The following is a 12,800-nucleotide window of genomic DNA, read 5'->3' as shown; positions in this document are numbered from 1 at the left end:
CACCATTGGTCAGCGACAATTTATTGTTTCAATGCTTTGAGTTACTGGTCCAATGCGGGGGGGGGGGGAATTCAAAAGGGCGATATCATCCAAACCTATCTGATGGATGTAAGATAAGATTTATTTTGATTAACCACAAATACTTAAATAGTACCTTGAATAATATCCGGGAAAAAAAAAAAAAACAGTTTCCACCTGGTTTGTCTCATATGTAATATCCAATTACCAAAAGAGACAAATAAGGACTCGTAATTTACTCAGAGGAAACAGTGAGGAACTAAAGCATTTGTGAGAGAGAGAGAAGAAATGCCGACACTGTGTTTTGAACCATTACTATGCCAAAGGCAGCAGTATGACCCAGATACAAGGAATACAACATGCAAAATCACCCAAGCTAACAACCACACACATCATATTCAAAAGCATATCAATAATTTCTCAGTCCACTGAAATTACATCCAATTTTTTTACCCACAGAACAAAATTACATGATTAGGATTTTTTTTTTTTCTGCCTAAAGTATGAATGGACTCAAATAGAACTGTTCTGTCAAATTGCTTTCACATGTGCATACAAACTAAAAGCACTGCAGAAGAGGGTTGGACTCTATTTTTTAAGTAGTCCCTGCTTATCTACTGTACATGCATGCTCAGTGAAATATTTATTCTCATGTCTCGCTGATGTCAAAGCACTTCATGCAGTGCTCTTGAATAGAAATATGAGGTCTGGGATGTCCCATAGAAGCTCAGTTCAATGTAATGTATTTAGTTAATTCATGTCACTGTCCAAATGGAAATTGAAGTGAAATGATGAATTAGATTTAGAGATGTTAGTCAAGGCCATAGGTAATTTCACATAAGTCTAAGTCTTTTAACACTGCACTTGGTGATTTTGAAGAACTCATTTATTGTGTATGTGCTATTGTCTCATGCCACGACCTCAAAATAATGTTTTTCTTCCAATATTGAAAAAACACTAGTAGTATTAAGAGGCTGCAAATACCTCAAACTATGGACAGCCTTGTATTCTGAGAAATATTGCTTTGCTGGAATAACAATTATCAACAGATTATTCCACCCATCTTGATCCATATAAGAACATTTTAATATTCTAGCGCCCTCTGCTGTCGACAGGAATTAGCGTCCAACCTGCCCTCAGGTTTGCATTGTCTCGTGACCAACCCAGAAAAACAGGCAAATCATTATTTTATTTTTTTAATGTAGAACAACTATAAGCATTCAGAAAAGCATTCCATAAATGTACTATTTACACTGGATAATATATTAATCACTTTCTAGTATTTCTATTACTAGTGGCCACAATTGCGGAAAAAAACGGACATAATAAATTGTGATCAATTACATCTGAGTGCAAAAGATGAGATTTTCACCCTAACCTAACAACAGTGATGACTTGTAACCCTTTTCTTGTTAACATGCATGAACACTCCACTATAGCAAGCACTTTATTTCACTTCACAGTCACCGTGGCAACAACCCGAACGCTGAATGTTGCCTTGTGGCTGCATCATTTGTGTTCAAATAAGCATCCCATGACACAAGATTCTCATTTTTGGCTCAGCATTGAGCGAGGGCACTTTAAGAATGAAGATGATTCAAAATAAGATTCACTTTTCAAAATCACTACTTTTTTTAGCCTTGGTGCACTCCACGCGGTTTGATATGTCTCCACAATTTTATTTATTTATGTGCAATTCCTAACAAAATACAATTAAAAGTAAGGATGAGGGAAAGACCACCCATTCTCTGGCTTGATGATCTGGCATAAGGTTACTGACATGTTTATTCTGTTATATTGGAAACCTTTTTTTTTTTTTTTTTTTAAATCATGTATATAGTCAGAATCCCCCGTTTGCTCCATCCACTTGGCATTAGTGCCATCTGGGGGAAACACAGCACACCGCACTTGGCAAGCCAGCTCTCTTTTTCAAAAAGTAACTTGGCATTTCCCCCCCAAAAAATAATAATCCCCACACATGGAACCTTCAACAGGTGTCTCATGTTCTGTGATGCCCTCATATGATCTCTTTGAGAAGTTTTGCAAAAAGCATCATATCTTATGTTCTTAGCAATTACAGCAAAAACATTATTAACTCGTAGCTAAAAAGTTAATCAAAACCACGCAATAATGTTTTTTCAGGACTTTATTAGTGAAAACCTTTTTTTTTTTGTTGAAAGAACTTTTTGTCTGTGCAGCACTCAAATGTGGACAAGAGAATGTAAGATCCTGGGTCATGCATTATGACGCAATTGAAAGGAGTGCTGACTCAACTATTTTTCCCTAATGGAGGTTATTAAGTAAATTAGTAAGACACGTATTAAATTTTCAACCTTCCCATCGCGAAGTGAAACATGCTGTAAAATTGGATTCAGTGCGCATGCGCGTTCTGATGATCCTCCTGTCACCGCGTCCGTGCTCTGCTTGCTTTCCAGCGTAGAACATGCTTGGAACTGAGCCTCTAGCTAGATCATATTCATTCAAAAAAGAAAATATCTGAAAGAGAAAAAAAAGCAAAGAGAAAGAAAGATTTGCAGACTGATTTGGCATTTTGCAGCATATGGAAGATACGTTCAGAGCTTGCATGTAGAAATAAGGGCATGGAGCGCTCCTGATCGCCAAGCAGAGCCATCCGTGCCTCATCTCGGATCCGTGTCGATGTCTGGAGGTCTGGCCATGTCTGCAAGAGAAAAGGGAATTCAAACCAAGGACAGTGTCAGCCTGCTCCCCTGTTTCTATTTTGTTGAGGTGGGTCAATTCATTTGTTCATTGCCTGCTGGATTATGGATACATTCAAAAGCATGTGCCATCATTTGGTTTATGTAGGTCAAATAAAAATCGTCAAGATTTTACACACAGTAACGTCAAAATTAAATGACCTGCTGTTTCTAGACCTAACATAAAAAAATAACACATCCATTGTGTGGTAAAATATAAGATTAAGTTTATGTTGCAGCTGCAGATGCATTAAAAAAAAAGGCAAACTGTTAACACATATTCATTAGGGACTCATCGGCATTTGCAGGAAATGACATTTCAGTCAGAAATAGAAACAGACCATCACTAGTGGGTTTAACATGAGTCGAGGGCACAAGTGTCAAAGTCAAGGCCAGGTAGAGGATGCTGGGGGGAGGGTATCATTTGTATGCACTTGGAAATGATATGAGCCAATATGAAAATTTACTTTTTCATCATTCTTACAAAATGCATTTAAAGTCAAAATATTTTTCCCCTTCATATTTACATTGTGTGATGTTTAAATATCAACAGTAAACATTTGTTATAAAAATCCTTTTAAAAAAGATGATTGCTCAGTCAAATATGTTCCTTTTATTATTTATTGATATGTAATATACACACGTGGTTTCAGTCATGAGTCACTTTGAGTGCAAACATAAGTGTAATGTCCCCCCCCCCTCCACCTCCCAATGAAAAGTTTCACACACCCAGCTCCGGAGGACAAAAGCAGAAAGTCACAATGAATACTTCAATTAAATTGCTTCCACTTCAAATTTGATGGTAAAACAACCAATGGGATATAGTTCAAAAAGATTTCATGTACTGTAGCTTGTGGTGACTGCCTCTCTTCTCCAGCTTGACAATTTATGCATGCTCTAATTCACCAGTGGCCCGTGGCTCGACAATCTAACTGCTGTCATATATTATAGATTTGCTTCTAATGCTGTACGATAGATGTTGCATGACTCCTTTTGGTTAGATTTCACACAAGGGGGCTTTTTCCTTATCTTCTCAATTTGGTTGACAAAGACGTTTAGAATAAGAACTCTTAGATTTGAGGATTTAGTAGGCATTTGCTAAAGTATCCTTGCCTTGTATTGTTTTGCAAGAAGCAGTAGCCTTATCAAAATGAGGTCAGTGCTGAAAGTTCTGCTTGGCGAATTATAACACTTGCACATAAAATTATACCCACTCCAGCTAATTCTTAAGTCGGTCACTAGTTGACAGAGAGTTTAGGCGATCATAGACGATTCACTCAATCCCCCTTTCATATATATTTATATAATGTTTGCATATATAACATGAAGTGTATATGATATATAAATAGAAACCGTGTTCAGAAGCTCCGTTTTATGGATTGTATTTGTGTAACACTGAAGCATAATTTCTCCAACACATTTTCTGAGGATTTGCCTGAGTGGGAGGATGATTAAAAAAAAGGAAAACAGAGCCTCGAGGAAACCCATTTGCAACGGGGGAGTCCTGGGACTTCGAAATTATTGTTAAAGTGAGATCAACCAAATTTAGGATTCACTAGCTGAAAAAAAACAACAATGTAAGTCCGTTAAGGAGGTTAGTATGGGAGATAGAAACTGAATTTAGGTTACATAATAGTTGAACCATCAATACAGTACATGCTAAATTAGGCAATAACAGAAGAGTAAATATAGGAGTGGTTCAAACTGATTTGAAGCTTTCATGTTCTTATTTAATGAGTTATTGTAGCGTAAGGAATTGCTCATGAGCACATCAAAAGTACTCAGTATATAAACTAGCGTCTTTCCATGAAAGCTTTCTCTGTCTCCTAAGTTGAAGTCCTTACAGATGAGCAACTGTTTCCTCATTCTCATTCGCATCATTCTCTCGGAACTCTGTCGTTTGATCCCTTGAATTCTAATTCATTCGAATCACTCTATTAAATCTTTAAACAAAAATATTTGCTCGTCCTCTACAACTTCAGCATCCTGCTGTAATCACATATGAACTTAAATTGAATTAGAAACATTGATTTTTTTTTTTTTTTAATCATTTCATGTTTTGAAAGGAATATAAATTGATCAATACGGAACAAAGTTTTGAGAGGTACATATCTATCCCTGCCTGTGTCCCTGCCAAACTGACTTCTAGTCAAGGCCCAATGGAGCCCCATTTCCATTTTTACACATCTATTATTCAAATGCCAGTGTCTTTTCTCTGATCTCCCCTTGCAATCACTGAAAGCCTGACACAAACGCGTTGGCCTGCTCGTTTGCTCTTCTCATACACAACGTCAATTGCTATCCACATAATTGCCAGTCGAAACATTTCATGGGTTTAAATGAACATTTATTTCAAAGACTTTTTTGCAGTGTGACGATACACTTTATGGAGACATGTGTGATCGATATGAGATTGTAGCTTTAGATACACAACTAGGATGATGTAGAAATTTTAATATTATTTGAATTATACTATTATTTGAATCATCGATTAATCCGTCGATTATTTTGTCAATTAATCGGTGGATATGATTTCTTCATGATGTCTTCTGTTCATGGGAAACTTTATCAACTACCCCAGAAGATGCAAACTGAAGAAAGACTGAAAGAAAAGAAGTCATGCTGGGTTTAGCAAACATTCAGGTCCACATAAATACACCCACACACCAGGACCTGGGGAATGGAGCTCTTCAAACAAATTAGCATCAAAACAGTGAATGAACATTCTGAGCATGGAAAAGGCCATCGACGAAAAGTGCCGCAAGGTAGCGGTAATTCAGCCTGTACATAAAATGGAATTAAATTCCACATGGCGACTTCAATCAATGGAATCTAAATCTAATTTCCATGCCTCTAGCCTTATTATCAAATCAAATTACTTTTGTCATTGAAGCATAGCGTTATGGGGAACATTTGTAGCACTTAGCACTTGGGTAACCTTATATTTATCCTCTTGACATTTTTGTCTGGACATTCAATTTTCTGCCTCTGTTGTGTTTCTTCTCTAGCTGCCTATCCTGGTGTCGTCTATGGTCAGCTTGTACTTCCTGGAGTGGACAGATTTGTTCAAGCCAGTGAAGTCTGGCTTTAACTGTCATGACCGCAGTCTGAGCCTACCTTACATCGACCCTAATCATGAGGTCATCCCCCTGTTGATGCTACTTAGCCTGGCTTTTGCAGGACCTGCCATCACGGTATAAGACCAGTCAAATTTTTACTTGCTTCGATATAATGTCTTGAAGCATGATCCCATTTGTTGTTTTCGAACTTCTATATCCAAAGTGTGGTCTTGTGTTAACAGATCATGATCGGGGAGGCCATTCTATTTTGTTGTCTCTCTCGAAGAAAAAGCCGATCTGGAGCAGAGGCGAACATCAACGCAGCTGGCTGCAACTTCAACTCTTTCATTCGGCGAGCAATTCGTTTTATCGGTACGGTTCCTCATACGCTGTTAGTTTCTGTTTTTACTTTTCAGGTTGACACTTGTTTTGTGATTTTCCGCAGGTGTTCACGCATTTGGTCTTTGTGCGACCGCCCTCATCACGGACATCCTCCAGCTGATGACGGGCTACCCAGCTCCTTACTTCCTCACAGTTTGTAAACCCAACTACACCACTCTAAACATCAGCTGTGAGCAGAACCCTTACATCATGGACGATATCTGCTCCGGGGTGGATACTGTCGCAATAAACCAGGGCAGGTCAGCTTGAAATCATGAATATTTCAAATCATTTAAAAAATGATTTGCATTGAATTATCTTTGTATCTTTTGCAGAAAATCATTCCCATCCCAGCACGCTACTCTGGCATCTTTTGCAGCTGTCTATGTTTCGGTGAGTTGGTGCACATGCAAATATAAAATTCTCCCCCCATTGGCTGCTTTGAATGTTTAACTTAATCACAGTGCAGAATGAACATTAGTGATTGTGTCAACAGATGTACTTCAACAGCACACTGACAGACTCGTCCAAATTGCTCAAGCCCTTGCTGGTCTTCTCCTTCATCATCTGTGCTATTATTTGTGGTCTGACTCGGATTATTCAGTACAAGAACCATGCCATTGATGTCTATCTGGGATTTCTGCTTGGTGGAGCCATTGCTGTCTATCTGGTGAGTCTTCCTATGTTTTAGCACATTTATAAAAATAAAAAATAAAAAAAAGTCTTAGGTCACCACTAGCTTTGTTTTTTGATTAACCTTTTTCCAGACATCCACATCAAGGGATGCATTATAACATGATCACATTGGTAGCATTGGAACTGTAGAAATAGTTCTGCCAGACAAAAGTCCTATTATCTATTTTTTCAAATACAATTTTTAGAGCTTAATAAGTGTGTGCTGCACGTGTTCTCTGGAAAGAGATTAAAACGTAGAATAATAGACTTTACTTCATCCTTTTCAAACTTTTACTTTTAGCCAATCCAGCTTTTGATATGCTGTAAATGGTTGTGAGCAGCTACTCAATGCCTAGTATAATATAGTGCGGTACTCCTACGTGAAATGTTTTGATGTGTTGCCAGGGTTTGTATGCAGTTGGAAATTTCCTCCCTAGTGAAGAGACAAACAGTAGCCTCCCTTCCCAGCCCCACTGCCCCACCTGCTCCTTACCACACATTAGCCAAGAGGCAGTCCTTCACCACCTGCAAATGAAAGCCAGCGCATCGGTGGAGCCCGGCCTTCCCGCCTCCCAATCCGAAGGCCTTCTACATCGGGGTCTTCCGCAACAGAAGGGTGACGATAGCTTGAAGTGTTCAGGCAGAGATGCGGATGGGCTCTCGTCCCACAGCCCACGCAGCAAAGAGACCGTGGTGACCTTTAGCCATACTCTCCCTCGCGTCCACACACCGCAGGCCATAGCGGCGTACGAGGAAGCGGCCAGACGTCACGCTGCTACCCTTCACCACGCCTCCATGGATTCCAGCCGTTCAAAGCAGCTTTTGTCACAGTGGAAAAGTAAAAACAACCATAAATGCACTCTCCAAGTGCCGGATTGTTTCCCCCCTTCAGCAGACTTACCCGTTCAGCCCTCTCAGCATCCTCACCACCACGGCAGCATGGAGGTCCGATCCAGCTCCGAACCGTCGGCAATGGGTCTGGAGGCAAGTTTTGAAGCTCACGCATATTTGTCCAAACTGGCCACAGGAGCGAGTACCACTTTGCCAAGTAACTGCAGTGGTATAACGGGAGGAACCAGAATGTTGATGCAACCGCGACCTGGGTCTTCGCAACTGGTCCACATTCCGGAAGAATCACATGAAAATTACCACAATACCTCCCCAAAAACAGGAGGAGAAGGAAGTGATAGTCTTTCTTCTGTAGATGGCACAGTTCAGGGCAACTGGCAAAGGGCTGCTGAGAAGACGGCCGTTTGCAGGACTAACGACGAAGGGAAGAAAGCCCAGCCTCGAATCATGCAAGTGATCGCTATGTCGAAGCAGCAAGGGCTCCTTCAGACCCATTCCAAAAGCTTGGATGAGAGCAGCACTGTCGCGGGTTCCCAGGGCTTGGCTCACTACAGAGCTCTTAATACTGACAAGGATCCGGGTAGCACCACAGGACCCAGTTCGCTGGGTAGTACCGCAGGAAGTGTCTCAGGCAGCACCGGAGCGATCGTCCGAATAGAAGCACACCCTGAAAACAACAAACCGGTCATCCAAGCTCCTTCCAATGATGGAAGCGGATCGTGGCGGTGGCGATCTCTGGATCACGGCAACGGAGCTGTCGTAGGGCACGGGAGCACAGGAAGCGGGAGTTTGAGGCAATCCTTCGATCTCAACGATCTGAACAGAGACTCCGAAAGCTCAGACTCTGTACGAGAAGGCTCGATTGACAGGAAGCATACTTATCACGTGAATACCGCCTCTGTGACCCCGCCCACCGTTACCGTTCATACAAGCCAACCAGAGCAGAAGCTCCATAATCAGAGCCTGTCTACGATTAGAGTCACTCCGGGAGATGTTAGCGGTGCCGGATCTGGAGACACGGCATCAGAAATACCCTCGGTCGCCTCTAGTCGAGAATCCACACTACGGCGAAAAGGCCACAATGTCATCCTGATTCCAGAGAGAGGAAACAGTCCGGATATCACCCGGAATGTTTTCTACAAGGGAGCATCCATACCTAATAAGGAATAATGCACAGAGTGACTGATGGATTCAGGCCCATATGTGATCGATCATGAAGCATGATTTGAAGGATGCTTTCACCCTCTGTTCCTGTTTAATCAAAGTCATTCTTTTCCTCCCTTGGTGCAGTTGCCAAACACAGTCAGCAAGTTTCATTCAAGTCTCTGAGACTTGGTGCGGTGCTGTTGTGACAATCGCCATTGAGCCGCTCCACCTGATAAATGACAAAAATAATTAGACTGGAGCTTATATGGCATTCATGGCGACTTAACTGGAGCTAGTCAACAGTTCAATGGCTGACTGTTTAAACCTGCCTTTGGTTTAACATACATGGATTTAGCATGACATCATTGAAGCAACACATGCTATTTACGTGTATATTGTAGCCTAGTAGCTCGTGAAGGTATGAACAAAGGACATTTTTGCTTATTATTGTGTTGCACTCACAACTCCAGTCAACAGTCTTCCGATCGACATCCTTGCTCCTTTCGCTAACCAATAAAAAAAACGAAAGCAATGTCACATTCTTTGTATGGTTCCGTTTCAATTTTTAGCGTGAAAATGAACAGGACGAGCAAATTGCATTCTTACACAATATTACCAATCAATATATATACCATCCAAAAAATTATTTACGTAGCATGAGATTTTTGTAAACATTAACGAAAGCACAACCTTTTAAGTGTTGACAGAAATAATCACTGTGTACTTTGTAGCCACCAAGGACACTTATTTTATTATCTGTGATTTACCAGTGGTGTTGATGGATTTTTTTTTAAACAGCTCTGTACGTTTTATGAATCAAAAAAAGACAGTATAAAAAAAAAAAAAAACATGCTTTTCAGAATTTGAATACTGCAAAGAAATGACGTTGATGTTTGTGAGAGCAGTTTACGTTCTGACAAGGTTGTTGTTTTTGATGAAGGGTGCTATACCAGAAGATATTATACATTGTAATGAAAGTCTATGTACAAAGTAAAATCAAGCAAACAAAAACAACGATAACATAACAAAATCGGTTTTATATTTTGGCTCTTTTTGTGGATAAGCACGCAAAAGAAAAAATTGATTTTGAACCATAAGTGTGCTTAGTATTCCTTCTGTAGCTTTGAAGTCAAATAAGCTGTCACTTGCACTGAAAGTGTTTACTCTCCCTTGTACTCTATGCTGTAGGACCATATCATTATATCCAATGCGTTAGTATAAGTAGATGAGGTTGTTTTTCAGGAAAAAAATAATATATATATATATATATATATATATATATATATTTAACCTTATCACATAACATTTGAATATTTTCTGGTATTAGCCATACACTTCCATCGGAGAGTCGTTTGGTTTTTACGGGCATTGTTTGTGGACAATATTAAGAGTAAAAACAGGAATAACCATTACTTCTAAGCATAATTTCAATTTTTATGACTGGTTTGTTTTCAGCTCGCAGGAAAATGTTTCTGGGTGCCTTCCCCCCCTCCCTAAAATGAAAAAGAAATTATGTACAGTGTATATTTATTTTCTGTAGCCTACATTTACAAATGCAATACTAAATATCGTTCTGTATGACTACCCAATACTGCTGTAGATGCCATCACTCAAAAATCTTTGTGTTGTGTTATTTTGGCTTTACCGTTTTATTTTACCCATCCTAAAATGAGAAATACAAATTGAAAAAAAAGGTACACTTGCAGCCCGACTAACAAATCGTTATAATAAATGATATTCTGAGTTGTAATCTTGAATAATATTTATATTTACTGTGGATGTGTTAGTGTAGCTGTATTATTGTCCTTTAGATACCCGTATTTGATTTGGAGCGTATTAAGGACGGGTTTTATTGTTTCGGGCACTGACCAAAGTACAGGACAAAAGTGGCTTACAAAGTGTTGCTGAGCTGGACAGTAATGGAAGAAAATCAAACTTATTACATTCCAGTAAATTGTTCAGTGAAATTATATCCAACCCCAGGATTATTCATCTTTTCTGAAAATAGAAAATGTTTTAAGATAGCAAATCATTTGATTATCTAATCTGCATGGTTTGTTGGGAATAACATTCAGTTATGTATGTGTGCTCTCTGTTTTTGTAGCGCCATCTGACAAGGACTGTCCTCGGTCGTAGCAGGTTTTCGTACTGTTTAACTGGCACCGTATTTTCTACAATTTCGTTGGATGGAAACGGATGCATATCTTAGCTACACGAATAACGATTTGAGCGTGTTCAAAATGCAAGACGTGCAAACTTTTATACAATCTCAATTTACTTTATCTCTGTCTTGATGTGCACCAGGCATATGACTCTGAATTAATTATAAATTAATCTGTCTTGCTTTACTTTTGGTTTTTTTTTCCAAAACAAGACAAATTGTGTCTAACATCAATATGAATGTTTTTCTCAATTTCTCAACATTTGGTTCTCGATGCAAGCCAGATGAATCTTGTGTCACTAATATACACTATGTAGTATGCACCATAAGGTTGAGCCAGCTTTATTTGTAATTGTTTTACAATTTACAATTGAGTTGTCTGTGTTTGTTGGGAGAGGACATGCTAGTGAGAAAACAAACAAAATATTTCTATAGCAGTGTGAGACAGATTAAAAAAACAAAACCAAAGCAGGTTAAGGTTTGTATGATAATGTAGAGAATGGTGTGATTTTTTTTTTCAGAAACTGAAAGTCAGCTGAACTGTTTTTTTTTTAAACATCTTGCAAAATTATATATAACAGAGCCTTTGAAAAAAATCACATATATGATGGCAAATGATGGATGATCTAAACTAGTGGTTATATCTTGTTTTCGCAATGTGTACCTCCAAAGAAAAAACAAAACAAATACTCTCCAAGTACCATCATACTGACCAACATAAATTGACTAAAATATTAAATGCAATCCTAAAACCCTTTTTCCATTGGTGCTGTCAGCGTCTGAAAGCACCTTCATTGCCTGATCTGTCATTTTTTATTGAATAGAAGGAAAATGCACTTCGGTGTCATGAGTCCCATTACTACCCCTCTCTGGATTTTGGTTTTGGTGAATATGAATAAAATGTCTGTCATGAAGAAGAGAAGAATGGGGGAAAACTGTGAATTAATGCTCTCTGCATGAATTGTCTTGTGTTGCCACTGGTTGTGTAATAAATGTTTGTTTTTGAGACTGTGATGAGCTGTATGAATTCTATGCACCATGAAAAAAATATATATCATCATCTGAGCTGAGTTTAAAAAGGAGAAAAATATTTCATCAATAGTACTTTTATATGTTTGCTATCAATGGTTCTAATAATAAATATATATTGTCTGTTTTTATAACACCAAATGTAGTGAATTTAGAAAAGTATGTATTTAAGCAATCCAATTTACTCAACTGAGCACGCTGATCAGGGTAGTTGATGAATTGTGCATTGTCTAAATGATTAAAGTTTGCTAATAAAACAGTCAGTGTGCTGGATCTTCTTATTTGGCTCAAATTTAATTTTCAGTTGTCCAGATCATGCTCATATACAAAATATTAGGTGAAACATTTATATACACACAGCTCCAGCTTTGCAGCACCACATAAAATTTTAATGCATGATCATTCATAATATAATTCATATTATAACACTGACAACTTGAGACGAGAAGTGCGGCACAAAAATTGAGTCTGTGGTATTTAAAGGATACGACACCTCATCTGAATCATATGACAAGTGACTAACAGGTTTTACTGTGTCACATTAATGCAGCGAATGGAACATTTACTTGTTTAGGAAGGATTTGACTTGCTTTATCTCAATTACACTCGATCAGCTTCTAAATATTTAATAATTTGTTCAAAATGTTAATCTGATATTTTTCTTTATATCCCAGTTAGTAAATTGAATTATACAAATCTCAATTTAATCAACTAAATTTACTTGAGATGCTACATGTTTTCCAAAATATCAGATGTCATTCTGAA

At 38.5% G+C, this 12,800-nt stretch overlaps 1 protein-coding gene across 1 annotated transcript; it reads left to right on the top strand.

Moving 5' to 3' along the window:
- Window positions 1-2,676: 2,676 nt before the first annotated feature.
- On the top strand, window positions 2,677-8,869 carry plppr4b (phospholipid phosphatase related 4b). Its single transcript, XM_085939302.1, has 7 exons — window positions 2,677-2,766; window positions 5,744-5,929; window positions 6,037-6,166; window positions 6,240-6,435; window positions 6,511-6,568; window positions 6,672-6,845; window positions 7,256-8,869. The coding sequence occupies exons 1-7, from the start codon at window positions 2,677-2,679 to the stop codon at window positions 8,867-8,869; spliced, it is 2,448 nt and encodes an 815-aa protein (XP_085795428.1).
- The last annotated feature ends 3,931 nt before the right edge of the window (window positions 8,870-12,800 follow it).

Source organism: Syngnathus leptorhynchus, chromosome 19 (assembly GCF_054491065.1).
Source record: "Syngnathus leptorhynchus isolate UIUO chromosome 19, UIUO_Slep, whole genome shotgun sequence".
NCBI classification, from domain to species: domain Eukaryota; kingdom Metazoa; phylum Chordata; class Actinopteri; order Syngnathiformes; family Syngnathidae; genus Syngnathus; species Syngnathus leptorhynchus.
Note: the sequence above shows the minus strand (reverse complement) of the source record. Positions and strands in the feature narration are given on the sequence as shown.